General features: G+C 48.0%; 1 protein-coding gene across 2 annotated transcripts in view; it reads left to right on the forward strand.

The window, feature by feature from the left end:
- The window catches only part of SHANK3 (SH3 and multiple ankyrin repeat domains 3), a 368,629-nt gene that overhangs the window by 44,670 nt on the left and 307,995 nt on the right, over positions 1 to 15,964 (forward strand). For both annotated transcript variants that reach the window (XM_064498806.1, XM_064498868.1), the window contains exon 4: positions 8,883 to 8,991. In XM_064498806.1, the coding sequence (XP_064354876.1) occupies positions 8,883 to 8,991 (109 nt within the window). The remainder of the gene's footprint in view (positions 1 to 8,882; positions 8,992 to 15,964) is intronic.

Consider the following 15,964-nt stretch of genomic DNA (forward strand, 5'->3'; position numbering starts at 1 on the left):
CGTTATACTGCACGGATAGAGATCCCGTTATACTGCATGGATAGAGATCCCGTTACACTGCACGGATAGAGATCCCGTTATACTGCATGGATAGAGATCCCGTTACACTGCACGGATAGAGATCCTGTTGTACTGCACAGATAGAGATCCCGTTATACTGCACGGATAGAGATCCCGTTACACTGCACGGATAGAGATCCCGTTATACTGCACGGATAGAGATCCCGTTATACTGCACGCCGTACGGTTACAGAAGCGAAAGACAGACCTGACACAGGGGTGAGGTGAGTGCAGGCAGATGGGCGCCGACAGACTGAGGAGGATGAAGAAACAATGAGAGTGACAGTCAGGTTGGTAGACAACACTGGTAGCATGTTAGCAGGGAAGCTGTCGTCAACCTCTCCGTAGGCGCTGGAGCAGGAGAGGGGTCTGCGATGCCTGGAGGGAGGATGCCGGCACCGCTCCGCGTGCGGGGCTGCGGAGACGCCGGGGCCGTGCTTGCCTTGGGAGCGAGTGTCGTGACCACGGCGATGCTGGGGAGTGAAGCGGTGTGTGAAGAGGGTCTGTAGCTCCTTTCTAGGTGGATGAGGTTGCATTGCAGATAAAAACATGTTGCATTAAGAGCGGTTAAAGGTGATCAAAGCCTGGGCAAGAATTTGAAACCTGTGGCTGGACAGCAGTGGTGATAATTTGCAGGCTGTTTTTCCTTGCCATCAGCTCCTGGTGCACGAGGCCTCCCTGCACGCCGTTGTGGACAGGTGGCATTTTGGCACTGCTGTTGCTGCCTGTACAAAAGGGCTTGTCTTTTAAAACTGGTCCCTAGTTCCTTAGGGAACATCAGGGCGCTGTGCTGTGCGATGTTCTCCAGGAGAAGACGGACCGGCAGCCCAGGAGGGATCAGGCCATCCAGACACACTTTGGGAGTTCCCGTTAAAGGTGTGGTGCCGTGGTGCCAGTCCAGTCTGCAATTCTATTTTAAATGTAGTTGTTTCACTGAACATTGGATTGAAGAGAAGAAGGAACCTGTTAATGCCAGAAGTAAATGCTGTGTGGTCAAGGGGTTGCAGGAAAGCACCACGAGCAGACGTGCAGCTACGCAGGTGCCGCATAATCGCACCAGCTCCTGGGGCACCGCGTGCACGCTGCCTTCAACCAGCTTGGTGGAATAAACGGAGAATAACCTGGTACCGGCTGGGGTGTCTGCGCCGTGCCGGTCCTCTCCCTCCTCCAGGGCTTGCACCTCGGAGCAGGACGTCTCGCTGCAGGGCTTCGGCCTTGTCCCTGTCTGGAGCGCTTCGGTCAGCGCTCAGAGCAGCTCTGAGGCGGCCCCAGAGGCAGCGTTTGAACCTCCTTGTGCGTAATGAAATCGATTATTTGACACTTCGGTGGGAATCGATGACACGTCTGTTTGCTGCTGCCGAACAGCCTCTGCGAGAGCTTGTCAGGCTGCTGGGGCTGAGGGAGGAGGTCAGCGCTTTCCAGCCAGCCTCTTCCTAGGGACTGTGTCCCAGCGGCGTCTGTCACGCTCTGCAAGTCGGGTGGTTTGTCTTAATTCTGGCTGGTGTTTGGAGCGAACCAGGCCCGGGGAGAAGATCAGCCTTTCTTCGGTACTGAGCTCGCTCACAGGCCGAAGGGAGGCTGCTGAGCAGAAACACGGGCGTGCACCTGGCGCGAAGGGGCTGCTTCGTCCCTCCGTCCTTGCCGTGCAGCAGTTAGGTCTCTGCGGTTGGCTTCCCTCTGCACCCAGCCTGCGGTAGTTGTAAGTGACAGAATAATTTCTCTGCAAGAAGAATATCTCATTTACTTTCTTTCATTTCAATTCAAGAGAAGCTTGTTCCCTCAAACCAGTTTCCTCTCAATGAGCTGCTTTTTTCTGGGGGCTGTTGATGTTTCTTGCAATCTCTTGCTGATGGCGGATAATGGCCTCGACACAAGGGCTGCCAGCTGGACGGCTGGGAGCTGCCCTCCCTTCCTTCCCAGGAACATTCCTGACTATTAACCTCACTCTCCCTTTTGTAAACATGCCTCAAACTTGCTTAGCAGTCATCTGCTGACACGGAGAGTTTTAGGTAATGATATGCAAATTGAGCTGAAGCACCAAGACTTCCTAATTGCATGAGAGGAGCTGGAGCAAGAGGTTGCAGGGGTTCGGGCGTTAGCCCCTGCGGCCCCCGGGCTGTGGGATAAGGGTAGACCAGGTGTCCGGTTCCTGTCTGTTCTCACTAGGCTCTTCCATCTCCTTTTCTGGGAACAGCAACGCAATGAAAGAGTTTCTTCTCGATAGGTTTCCAGGTGACACGGTAGGAAACGTAGTAGGTGGTGCGCTGCTCTGCATCGGAGAGGTCGCGAGAGCTTGTGCCAGCTCTGCTCCCGGGGCAGCCGGAGCCGGGGCTGCCGTGTCCCGGCGCTCTGACCCCCAGCCCGCTGCTCCGGCCCCCCCAGCCCACTGCTCCGGCCCCCCAGCCCGGCCACCCGCAGCCGCCTCCAGCAGCGGCATGATGGAGATGGATGGGGCCTGTGGAAAGCGGCGGCGAGGAAGGCGCGTGAGAAATAAGAGGCTTAAAACACTAATTTAAAGCAGCAAGGCGAATCTTATTCTAGTCTTTAATTCTATTTGCATGAGTTGTGGTCGTTTCTTGGCTTTCCTCCCCAGAGGAAGCTTGCCTCTCCCTGGTTAGTATTGCCATTCAAACATATTGATTTGCAAATCACCATAATCTTTACGCTAACTGTGGTGCCTTTGCTCATGGGAAGATACATTATGAATGTTTATTTAAGCAGCTGGATAGCTTTATATAAATACATTTAAGTTTTAATTTTTGCATATAGGAAATGGGATGTGATATTTTTATGAGCCTATGATTATTTTATATCATTTTCATGTGTATCAAACTACGTTTGGATGGAAGCTGAAATTCAATTAAAATTAAAGCAAAATAACTTTTTAAACAGTGTCTTTATCACTTAAATAAATGTTCCTTAAATATACTGGATACAGAACAGGAAAAGTAATTTATCAGTATGTATCTTTTGTATTTAAAGCTGACTGATCTTTTAAACAAAGGAAGATTTGGTCTGCGGTAGCGGTTCTTATCACAGATTCTCAGAGGTATTTAGGTATTTAGATGCCAGAAAATGAGAAAGTATCTGGTGAGGTTTTAAAATTGCCTAAGCGGTTTAGGCGTCTGTTTAGCTCCCCTTGATTTCAGTAGGAGCCTGACATTTGCTCTCTTCTCTCCATGTCTGGTCACCTTAATGCGTTTGGAAACCTGGCACCAAATCCTTGAAGTTCCTAGAATAATGAGATCTCATTCCTTTCCCACCAGGGCTTTTTTCATAGATCGGGTGAGAAAAGCAAGCTTCCTAACTTTCTCAGCTCTCAAATCTTCCTTCAGCTGTGAGTGAATCAGTCCAGATAATAAGGAAAATAAACTAACTGTGTTTCTAGCTAAAATGAAACGAAAAACGATCACACAGAAAGCTTTTCCATGCTGCATGAACTGAAAAACCAACATGGAAAAACGTAAATACCACCATTTGCCTCCCTGTGCGAACTGGATATACTGTCCCCAGCCTGGGACACTGTTGTGACATTTATAGTCATTTAAGCTGACTTCAAAAGCTAAATATGTTTTGTTTCTGATTCTCAACACTGTTCAGAAAAAGCAGCCTTTAAGTCATGGCTGTTGGCATGAAGACCATTTAATCAATGCCTTTTTTAAAATGCTTCTAAGTACAGGCCTTAGCACAAGTTGTCATGCCGCAAGCTCAGTTTTAAAGAGGGGTATTTTTCAGCTGAGAAATGCCTCTAGCGTGACTGAAATACTACTTAAATGGGAGAATCAAAGCTGAGGTGAAGTCGTGGGGTGTTGTGTGCCGTCGCGTACGCCCGCGCGGCCGCTGCCGGGTTCGCCGCGATGATCGGGGTGCGCGGGGGGTGCGCGGGGGCTCCCGGCCTCGGGCCCTCAGGGGTGAGAGTTCCCGGGCCTTGGTACATCGGTTTGACGTGTACAGTGACTGGGAGATCTCAACTGGCAATTGCCTGTTCCTTTGCGTAGTCTCATTTCTGTTATGTCCCAGACGTGACTACTGATAAAGTCCCGTGTAGCTATTTGGGAAGCAGCAGCACCTCCCGAGAAGTCGCGTGTAGAAATGGCCCTCTGTGATCATAGAAATATTTAACTTGACTGAAACAATATATTTTTATCTAACTTGATTCTGGAAAACAGCTTAATTGGTTTAATTATACACTTCTCCATTGGCAGAGGATAAGAAACCAAAAGCTGTTTCATGATGGGAGACCTAAGGAAGCTTTTGCAAGCACTGTTGCTCTCCGTGCCTGAAACCGAACTGCTCCAGTCCCCGAGTGCCTGCCTGGTTGCTCAGGGTGCGGGTCTGGGCGGCAGTGGAGGTGGCTGGGGGTGACCCTGCGCCTGGCCGCTGGTTCTGTCCCCTGCCACGCGCCACTGCTTCGGTCACACAAGCGCAGCTCTTACTGAGTCCATGCTGAAACCTGATCAGTGACGTGATCTAGGTTACAAACGGCTTTTGGTTTTGTACCTTTCCTTGCGATGCCTTATTTTAGATTCACTTGTAAGTGGAGCAAAGCTGTTATGTCGTCTAAATTCTGGGTGTGAAACTCCTGTAATGTCATAACGTTACAGTTCTGGTAAATGGTCTTTTTCGTTGTTTATGTTCTTGGTTTTGTTGGGCATTTTGGTTCTTCGCTAAGGCCTAGGACCAAACTCAAAGGAACAAAACTGGGCAAGCAATGATCAGAAGTCACTCTGCCTTCTTCTTGTCCTTCTCCGTTGTTTTTAAGTTGGTCAATGGCAGTGAACTCCTACCTCAGGCACCGAAATGCACATCCCAAGCACACCGCCATGCAAACGAGCAGCTATAAACTGATGGAAAGAGGGAATATTCTTCTATGTAAAATTTAACTGGTTAAGTCTCTGGACTTGACAAATTATTTTTGGAGCTTTGCTATAGATTTGGTCTGAAACCTTGGATAGGTGAACTTTCTTCCTTGTTCTTCCTTTGGAAAGTCAAGACAGTGATTGGCTGCCCCCAAGGTAAATTCCACGTGTAAAGCCATTACCGCGTGCGTGGTACGTGGGAACTGTGATGGGAACCAGGCACCTGCAGAGACAGAGCGCAAATCCCAGGATCGGGGAAGCCTTCCTCTGCATGCTCTTTTTTACTCATACATTTTTTCTTTAGTTACCTTTTTAAATATAAAACCTTCCGTTAAAGTTGACATACTGCGTCAGCTTCCTGGTATCCAAACATACGTTTTAAATTCCTGAGCATCTAAAATAATGGAAATATGTTCCAGCCCACTGATGTGCTAGTGGACACCGATGGTCTGGGTGCGATGCATTCCTGGAGCTGCAAATGGGAGACCCACAGGCAGAACGGCCAGAGCAGAGCTTCAGTTCACTATTTGAAATGGGTTTAATAACAACGTGCAAGTGAAATCGTCACGAACCACTGCTGCGCAGGCCAAGGTGCAGGGTTCGCCTCTGCGGGCACTCAGGGTTTCGCCATGGACTTCCCCACAGCAGGGTTTTACCCGGGCGTTTCGAGAAGCCCTCTCAGGCGGGTGGGACACTGGCGGAGGGTGGGAAGGGAGGAGGCTGGCGGGGAGGGGTTTGCTCAGCTGGTTGAGGGTTTTCTGTGTCACGTATGTCAGTCAGCGGGTGCTGGTGTGCTTGGATTAGCCTTGGAGCTGGTGGAGGGGAAGCCAGCCGAGGCCCCAGCTGCTGCCGGGTGGGGAGGAGCCCCCCAAGACTTGTCTCCGTTGCGGGAGGCCGCGGGGAGGCTTCTGCCCGGGGCGGGCGGCGAGGCCGTGGGTGGCGAGGCCGTGGGCGGCGAGGCCGTGGGCGGCGAGGCCGTGGGCGGTGAGGCCGTGGGTGGCGAGGCCGTGGGTGGCGAGGCCGTGGGTGGCGAGCGCATGCTGCCATCCCGTGGAGCGCCGCCTCGCCGGGAGCCGGAGCCGCCGGGGAGCCGTGGGGGATCCCGCGATCCCGCGGCTGCAGCAGGGCCGGTGGCGAGCATCGTTCGTTGAGGCCGGGGCGCTTTGCTGCCTGTAAGCTGCTCCCGTGAGGGGCGGGGAGGGGACATAAGGACAAACACGAGTGGGAAGAACCGGGTTCGCTCTGCACAGCTGGGTCGTGCTTGGAAAGGGGGACGTTTTGTTGTCACATCTTAGAAGTGGTTGCTGGAGTTGCCACGTCCGCTCTTTGCTGGTGCCCGCATGCAGGTGTGATTTCTTTCAGCGTTGCAGTGTGTATGGAAATAGCTGAAGAGATGTTGCAGTGCGCATTGGGAGACGGATTTTGCTTTAATTACTTAAGGAGCGAGGGGAGATTTTTGGGGAGGGGTAACACATGGCAGCGAGGCCCAAGGGAATGTCTTGCCGTTGGAAAAGGCAAAGTTTGTGCCCTGCAGCAGCTGATGCTCGGTCCCCTTTGGCCATGCTCGCGACACAGGTGCTGTGAGAATCGCTGGCCAGGTGAACATCTCCAGCACCTCCTGATGATGGGGACCTGGCCTCCTCGTTGCTGGTGCGTCGGCACTGCCCTGCCGTGCTGCCGGGTGGGTTTTGGTGACCCTGCCAGCGGCTGGCTGCTTCCTTTGGTGGCAGTGGTCGCAGGGACACGGTGGGGCACGTCCAGTGAGGATTCCCCGTGGGGCAGGCGGAGCGGGGCTGCGCCTCCGCACCGAGGGGTGAGGCTGTGGCATCCGCCACCTCCAGCTAATGCCCAGTTTTACTTCTTTGCCCGTGACAATCACCTTGCTGCGCTGCTGTCCTGGGGACACCGGGGCAGGGAACCTGTAACCGCACGTTGTGGCTTTGTGCTTCCGACGGTGCGTTTCGGTGGCACTGACGTCTCCGCACAGCTCTGCGTGTGACTGTGCGGACGTTCAGAGCAAGCGTTTTGGTGGGAGCTAAAGCACAGCGGGTCTTCATTACCCTAATGTTTTGCCCGAGTTAATTAACTCTGCTGAGATGGTGTAACATTGCGGGGGATAATGTCCTCGAATGGCTAGATAACGTTAAAAACACGGTATGGCTTCTTTATGGTATCAGTCCATGGTGCTGATTTTAGAAAAAAGTGCTTCATATTTTGGGTTTGGTTATGTAGACGAACCATGCAGAGAATGAATTTGGTTTAAATCAGGTTCACAGTCCAACATTAATTTGTCTCATGCTTAGGAAATCTCATCTTGGTGGTGTTTTCTGTCTAATTTCCCACCACTGCCTCCTCAGCATGCTAGAGAAACAGCAGAAAGATGAACTTGGTGGGTCCCAGCTTTTAGGATTTGCAGACTCCTCTGTAGAGTTAGTTCTACAAGTGCTATTGGATTTTTCCTTTAGAAAATTAAATTTTGAAAAAAATCAAAATATTGCGCAGAATAATATATATATATATATATATATATTTTTAAGAAGCCTTTGAAAAGACTTGGAAATGTTTCAGCGTCCTGTTTGGTATTCTTGGATTTTTTTTTTGTATTTTTCAACTGGAAAATTTTGCAATGAAATTTGAAGTGAAGCACTTTGGAATTCATTTTGTCTCATGGAAGAGTTCATTTTTTTATGTCAAATTAGGGGGAAATGTTAAAACTTGAGGTTTTTCGTAGGGTGGAAAGTCTGCCTTGCTCAGAAGTGTTCAGCCAACGATGGGCTGGTTCTAGAACGGTTCCTCGACCACTGATGGCAGCTTGGCTGGTTGGTTAAAGATTTTCCTGCAGCGCTCCCTCAGCTCATTGCACAGTATTTCTGCCGTGTCAGGCGCTTTCCAGAGCTCCTGCCCTACGCCGGCTGCTGCAGGGTTTGACGAAATGAGCTCAAAGAAAAAAAATATAAGCCTGCACTTGAAGCTCTGAAAAGCTGGATTGGAAACGTGTGGAGTGGGTGTGTTCACACCGTAGTTCATCCAAGTGCTGCCTGCCTGCCTGGGGTGGAGCAGTAATTTCTAGATCTATGCATTATTGTGAAAATTGTTAAAATAGTGCATTTGTCATGTATAGCTACCCAAAAGAGAAAAAGAAAGGGGGAAAAAATCCCCAGAAACAACCTGGTGGATTTAAAGGAGAGTCTTTTCAGCATTCATTCCCCTCAGGAGAGCAGATTTAGTCCCAAGACAGGAAATTACATCAACACTAAAACCATTTCGCAGCGATCGGTATGATGGCCATACTCATCACTCCGTACAGCAAGTCGGTGTTCGAGGAGCTTGGTCTTTCTTCCTCATTGTTTCACGTTCAGCAGGCAGATAGGTTATATCACTTGAAAGTGAGGCCGGGCCACAAAACAGTGTACGTGATGTTGCAGTGAGACACACAAAACCCTGGACGGTACGTTTTACCTTCCTTAGTTTGCTGCTCAGCAGGCAGTGGACGCACCTCCTTCCACAGCCAGCACCGCCCTGTCCCAGTGAAGGATGCGTTAGATTTACGTGACCGACGATGACTCTGTGACGCAGCTGTGTCATACGTACGCTTGCCCTCGTGGTGTGCACGCACCGAAAGTGTGTCTTTGCAGGGTGGGTGGGTGGTTGTCGATGGGCAACGGGGGGGCAGAGGGTGGTGGCCATCAGCCCCTGGTGATTTCCATGAAATGATCCAGTGACCTCCAGTCTTGAGGGGTGGGAGGGAAAGAGCGTGTCCTATACAGATTTGCAGCATTCCCTCTAATAAGTTCAGGGGTCTGGGAATAAATATATGCCCTAGTTTCTGACGGATGCTGTCCCGTTGTTCTTGCTCGTTGCCTTGAGTCTCCTGAACGGGTCTATTCCTCTTGTGGCTTCTTTCCTCTTACGGAGGTGTTAACACTGTGTATTGTGTGTTTTCCTGGGATGTCATGGCTGCAGGCGAATCTGAAGAAGTTCATGGAGTACGTGCAAATGCTAAATGCGGAGAAGGTCTGCAGACTCCTGGAGAAGGGCCTGGACCCCAACTTTCATGATCCGGATACTGGAGGTGAGATTAGCTTCTCCAGAGAGGGGAGGATGACAAAACGTGGTTAGGGGAGAAAGTGTCTAGGGGATGCCGTGGGATTTGGGGGGAGCGGTTGTTTCTGAAGGGATATAGCAAATGTTATTGTCTGAAATGTAAGGTTTGGGACAGAGGGGTGTAAGTAGAATTTCTCAGTAATGTATCTTCATATGATTCTTGGGTCTTGGAGGCCTTGGGACACAAAATTACAAAAGGTTCTTGGCAGAAGATAGTGTGGGGGAAAAGGTGCGTAGTCCGGGAATATGGGATAAGATAGAGCAATTGTGGGACTGTGCATCTGTTGATCTGGGATTCTGGGGAGGATAAGGCTGTCTCTGGGACTGGCAAGTTGGGTGAATATACACTGCAGCCTGAGGAACTGTTCATGGAGCAGTGAGAAGATTTAAGAAATATTTTTGGAAAGGAAAATGAAATCTTACCTTCTGGGTTCCTCAATATTTTTCAGTCTAAATGAGAATAAAATTCACCCTAGAGAGGTCAGATCTCTAGAACACTTGCTGTTGGGCTGTATGTGTGCTCCTGGGTGTAAGAAGTGAGAATGGCTCTAGTGTGTTTTCCTTTTCTGACTTTGTAGTGTGTGGAGTGTCGTAGGGCTGTTCTGGAAGAGGAGTTACTACTTCTGTTTCTGTTTTATAATAATGCAGTTTATTAGTGTTTAGTACAGCGAGTGGGACTTGTGTGTGTGTTAATCATGGGCATGTTTCTGACCCATGAGCAGTCTCCAATCTGATTAATTTTCTCTGTGCTTCTGGTTGAGCTGGATGCTTTCTCAGGTTGGTTCTGAAACGGTGACTACGTCTGTACTGGTAATTTAATGTGTGCAGACCATTCTTTGGCACCAAGATCAGCTGGCAGAGTATGGTGGCTTTCCTACTATTGACCTCTCTTATCCTCTCAGATAAGGTGGCTGTGTCCAGACTGCCTTTTGGAAAGAGTCCTTGGCCTATGCCAACTCCCTAACTGGGAAAGTGGAAAGTGATTCAGCCAGCTCTGGCAGGACCATTCAAGTAGTGCTCAGAAATGTTTATATTGTTTAATTTACTGGCATAGCTGCTGAGTCTGATCCTGCTGGCCTATCGTGACAAATTGCTGCTTGTACGAAAAATAAGCTGTTAATACCTGTGAGTGTGTTCCCTCTCTCTGCCCTGGAGCATAGCCAAACTGCTCAACTCTGGTTGCTTTTGGTTTTTGTCTGAGACCTTACAAATGCTTTGTGGGATCTTTCTTTTAAAGGAAGTTCTCCATGCTTCCAAAGCTGATTCAACTTTCCAAAGTATATTATATTGTGGAGTGCAGTGTGCTGCTTGAAAGGGTCTTGGGAAAGTTTTGGATCTGATATGATTTCAGCCTGGATGTTATCTCGCAGAAGAGTAGATGATTACAGGAGCAGGCTCTTGAGTACTGAAAAGACTTTTAAATATAGAGGAGGAAGAAGAAAAAAAATGATCCAACTAGTCATGTAGATCTGGTTCAGAACTCAAGGCAAAATCACAGGGGATGTTGTGAGATGTGAAAATAGAGTATTGGAACAGAGTGAGTCCTGGGACACCTCACTTTCAGAGTCCTCGTTCTTGTGCAAAACCACTTTATTACTACTTGCTTTACAACCTGTTTCCTGTGCTTCAAAGAATGACATAAAACTGCCTTTCAGTATTCACGGAATCTTAGAATTTAAGAGCAGATGGGCCTATTACGCCATCTAATCTGTCCTCCTGTATGTCACTGGATCCTTGTCACACTGTGTGGAGTCCAAGTGTGTGTGCGTGTGTGTGTTAAGCAAAGCCTAAACATATTTTCCAGAAAGTCATCAATCTCGATTCAAAGACTCCAAGGAACAGAGGATCCATGCCTTTCCTTCGTTATTTGGTTAATCACCCACACTGTTTAAAATTCGTTTATCATTTAAATTTGTATGCTTCAGCTTCCAGCTGTCATTATAGTTTATCTTCTAGATTAAAGAGCACTTTAGTACCTGGTATGTCTTCATATGAAGGTATTTATACATGGTAATCAAGTCAACATTCAATCTTCCTTTTGCTAAACTAAAGGGAGACTGAACTCCTTCAACCTTTCATCTGAAGGTATTTTCTCCAGTTTTCCTATCGTTTTTGTGGTTCATATATCACTGCTCCATTTTTAAAAGGTTTTTAAGAGTGCAGGTACCAGGAGATCCTGCGTATTCCAGTACCACTCTCATCGTGAACACAGATACAGTTATCCCTTCTGGTCCTTGCTGTCCAGCATCCCAGGGCCACATTAGCTCTTGCAGGGCTGCAACCTTTTTGGAGAGCACTGGGGTGAGCTGCCTGTCTCACGGAGAAAGGGCCCTCTGTCACTCAAAGTGGATGAGCTCCTGCTCGACGAAGGGGCCCAAGGTGTTCACTCCTCCTCTTCCTGCTCCTGCATCACAGTTCTGCCCTCTGCCTTATGCTGGGGTTTGTTTGGCGCATGTGGGCTGGGTCATAGCTAAACCACTAGAAAGTGCCTTGTTTGGGGGTTTTGTTTGTCTGTTTTGGAGAGGTTGTTTTGTGCCCATTTATTTTCCCTGCACAGCCTGAGCTGGAACACAGAAACAGCGAGGTGGGAACAAATCTGCTCCTTCCAGGGTTGCTGGCTGCAGCAGGGCTTGTGGTGAGGGCCAGGCTTCATCCCTGGAGACAGGAGGACTTTGCAAAGCTGTGACTTCCGAGAGCACAGCCACCACTGGCAGGGCAGGACAGTCCACCTTCTCTTCCCCAAAAGGTAGCACTCGACCTGGGCTCTTCTGAAGATGCATCCTGTGGGTGGTGTGACCCAAATGTCTTTTGGTTCTGGTTCTGAGATTGCCCGGTCCTTACTGGTCTTTAGCAATCTTCCCAGCTTTGTATCACCTGCGAATCTCATCAAATGGTCAGTACGCTTACTTCAAGATAACTGATAAAAATATAGAGTCAAATCCAACACCTCGAAGAGTTGGAAGTACCAATGCGTTCAACTGCATTCACCAGTGACCACGCTTAGTCCTACTCTTTAGCTGGATTTTAATTCATTTAGAACACGCTTAACTGACGTTTTATACTGCTAGTTTTTAATGTCATGTAGGACTCAGCTGAACACGAGTCTTACATCAGTACTGCTATCTGCATCAATCAAACCTGTAACTTATCAAGGGAAGGAATTAGGAGTGAGTAGCAAGACCTATTTTTGGTAAAACCTGATTGGCTGATATTAATGATACAGCTATTCTTTAATGCTGTGTCAATTAAATTCCAGATAAATGTACCCAGCATTTTCCCAGGGTGAGTATTATTTTTCTGGCTGGTAGTTTCATGGATCATGCTACTACCCCTTTTTGAACACTGGCCCAGCACTGGTATTCTTCTAGTCTTTTGGAATGTCCCAGTATTTCAAAATGTGTTAAAATTGAACATCATTGGAGCGGGAAGATCTTTAGGGAGAAGTTAAGGATTTTTGGCATGAGTTACCCGAGCTTGAATAACTCGATTATGTCTAGTGGATGTTGTATATCATCCCTTTTATTTGTTAATGGAATGGAAAATATTTTATTTCCAAGGCAGCAAGATTAAAAATAAATTATTGGTCATTTTGCTGTCTGTGTTTATTAGCAATTATACACTATCTGCCTGGTGACTGGCTTGCACTGGTGCTAAGAAGTCTTTTCTGTCTTATGTGTTTTACACAACAGCAACAAAACTCCTCTCTGATAGGCCTTTGCTGTGCCAAACATGGATTTCTTTACTCCTGTGTCATTAGTTCTTGTTATTGTCCCTCACTTCCTAATTTTCACTTTATGTTGGTCACTGTCTTTTTCATCATGTCCTGTTATTGCAGTTTTCTTTGTTCGTAACTGTCGTCGTTACTTCACTGCTCAACTGGACTGAGCAGGAAATAATAGTTCTCCTCTTGATTTATGGAAATGTAATTTTGGGTTGCACACACATTGTTTTTCAAGGACGCACAGTCACCTTTTACTTCTTTCTTTCTATTTTAAATTTCCCTGTTTTCCCATAATCAGTTTCCTAATCTAATTTCCCTTGGTTGATTCCCTTTGGAAGCATCAAAGATTGAAATGGCTGGTTTGAATTTTCCCTTTTCCATGTAGCCCTTAGTTGGCTGGAGGATAGTCAGGTATTTTGCTACAACATAGCACTCTCTTACGTTGGAACAAAGCAGTATCTGTAGAAAAGTGATCAGTTTTTCTTTTTCAGAAAATGAAACGATATTTTATTGCTGGCTGCGTTGGACATCCAACATTTCTTACAAGTTAAAGTTGCCATGATAGTACAAAGTTTAATTTTATAACTTAGAGATAAACACTTCAAGGTTAATGCATTTTTTCTTTAGTGGTCTGTAACAAAATCTTACAAAAGACCTTTTAACTTAGGACGCTGATGTATACGCATTCTAGATACTGTTCTGAATCATCAGTAGACATGTAATAGGTGATGGGATTTTAATGTAAACTGCTTTTCTAGTCCTCATTGCCTACTCATTACTTTCTCATTCTAATAACAATCAGGTGTTTTTAATATTCTAAAATGGTATAATTGTCTGTAGGTTTCAGTAATGACAGTTGTATCAAAATTCTTATTATCAGTAAAAGCGGTCCACATCCTTTTTCTTGTTATCCAGTCCCCTAGCATTTTGAAATGCACAAAGAGGAAGAAAATTCTTTCTCACATTCTTTATTAAATCCGTTTAATTACTTCTGACATGGTGCATTTGTGCTGCATTTCCCTCCTCAGAATCATTTCACTTGTGTTCTTAGTTTAATGTCTTTCTAATTGTTCTACCTATTTCTCAGCCAAGATCATTATCTCACCTGCCTGTGAAATGCGGGTCATTCACTGAGAAAATCCCCTACAATGGGCCACTGTTCCCCAAACCAGAAATTCTGAGTTGTGCTCCCCTCAGGTAGCTAGCGATTCACGGCGAGTGCTTTCTGCGCAATGCCTCCCCTTGCTTGTAAGACTGAAAGGATCCCCGGGACGAGCACGTGGACTTTTCTGTTCCTCAGCTTTCCTTTAGTGTCCTCATGCCCCATTCCTAGCGAATTCTTGCCCTTTAATTTCACCAGCTCATCCAATATTGAAAGAAAATCGTGGGTGGGATTCAGCTTTCGTGCTGAAACACCTAAAGGTCGGTGTGTGGTGTGGGCTGTGCCTCGGTTCCCGTTCCCTTGGCTGAACTTCCAGGTTACGATGAAGGGAGTCCGGAGGGTGGTTCAGCTGCCAGCCCGGAGGCTGCACTCAGCTACCCGGACGGGCACCTCGTTCTGTTCCCGGTGCCGGCGGGTGTCCAAGACACCCGCACGGCTCTGGCCGCGGCGGCCCACGGCTCACGGGAGAGCTGCCCCGCTCTTCCCGCCGTGGCCGTGGCAGGTCCGGTCGGACACCCCGCGATGCCCGGCTGCTGTGGAGGCCCGTGCTCAGACAGCCGCCTCCTCCCCTGCGGGCTGCTGCCGGGTGAGCTGGGCCGTGCTCCCCGATTTATCCACTGCTTCCCCATAACTGGGATGGGAATCTGCACATCCACACCTAGGCATCTTAATTTGCAGGCTGAATCCCGTGCCTCTTGGCATGACTTGAGGAAGGCAGCGTATTGTTGGACCTTCTACCTCTCGTACTTAAAACAGTCTTTCTGGTTAGGGTTTGAGCCTCTCGTGAATCCTCGCATTAAATATGGTCTGATGGCCTTGCTGAAAGGAAATAAAAATCATAGGCAAGAAAATATAGTACATTTGGAAAGAAATCATCTGAAATTCCCTTCTGCAGCCATCTCTGAAATACCCATTTTGCTTCCGTTTTAAGAAGGCAGGTCCCTTGCAGAGGCATTGGTAGCAGCTGGTACTCCTGTTCTGTTGCCCATCTTGACGTGTTGCAAGGCTGTTTTCCCCATTTCTGTCTCCCAGCTCCTTCCCTGCAGATCCTTCTCTTTGGGCTACTTTTAGGGCTAACTCCGTTGTCTAGCTGTCCAGTAAGCTCGGGTGTTGCACAAAGGTGTGATGTGCACTTCTGAACCGTATCTTTCATTCGTCACCACATTGCGCTTCGTACACAGGACTATTTCTTCCTCCCTGTAGAAGGGCAGGGATGGTGCTTCCAGCTCGACCTAGGGGTTCCATTTGTGCAGCTGGAACAGATCCATGCCTGAAAATAAGAAACCATTTCCCTATGAAATGGCTATTTGTCACTCCTGTTTTCCTGCTGGCCCTGCCAAGTCTCCCTGGCGATGGACTTCTTTGCTAACCCAGGATTTCCTGAATTGCGGCATGGCAGTTGAGGAGGAGGCAGAGACCCTTCATGGCAGAGTATGAGAAGAGCATTACGGACAGTGAAGCCTTACGGCAGTATCAGCAGTCAGTCACTGTGGTGCAGTTTGGTCCTGCATGTGTCTAGAGTCGTGACACTGCCGTGTTACCAGTGCACTGCCCATCCCCGACTGGAACGCAAGCAGATCTGCTCTGGCTGGTCTCTCGATGGATCCGTAGCCTGCTGGGTGTTGCCAACGTCACTTGCCACTTTTGCTGTGCTTTGGGGAGAAGTCATGCAAACGACCCTGCTGATACCTGGGGTTGGACCTCAGACTTCCGAAAGCAGGACAGCTCTCTGAAGGAGAGGGGCCCTGCCCTAAGATGGTCATCTGTAGCTCTGTTCATTGGTTTTATTGTTTTGTCGCTTGTAGGGCTTCTCTGGATGCACAGCTGAGGCACTGAACCTGGAGGCATTATATGTTGTTGTCCTGCTTTTCGGATGAGTTGGAGTTAAGGCAGAAAAGGCATGTAGCAGTTCCCACCAAAGAAAAGTTTCTGGAGTTTACTATCTACTTTCGGTTCAAATGTGCCTTTCTTTCGTTTTTCTGCAAGAAGATAAATTAGTTATCTCAAGTACCTAATTATGCAATTAATGCAAGATTTAGAAAAATAAGTGGCTCATTT

Source organism: Dromaius novaehollandiae, chromosome 1 (assembly GCF_036370855.1).
Source record: "Dromaius novaehollandiae isolate bDroNov1 chromosome 1, bDroNov1.hap1, whole genome shotgun sequence".
NCBI lineage: Eukaryota > Metazoa > Chordata > Aves > Casuariiformes > Dromaiidae > Dromaius > Dromaius novaehollandiae.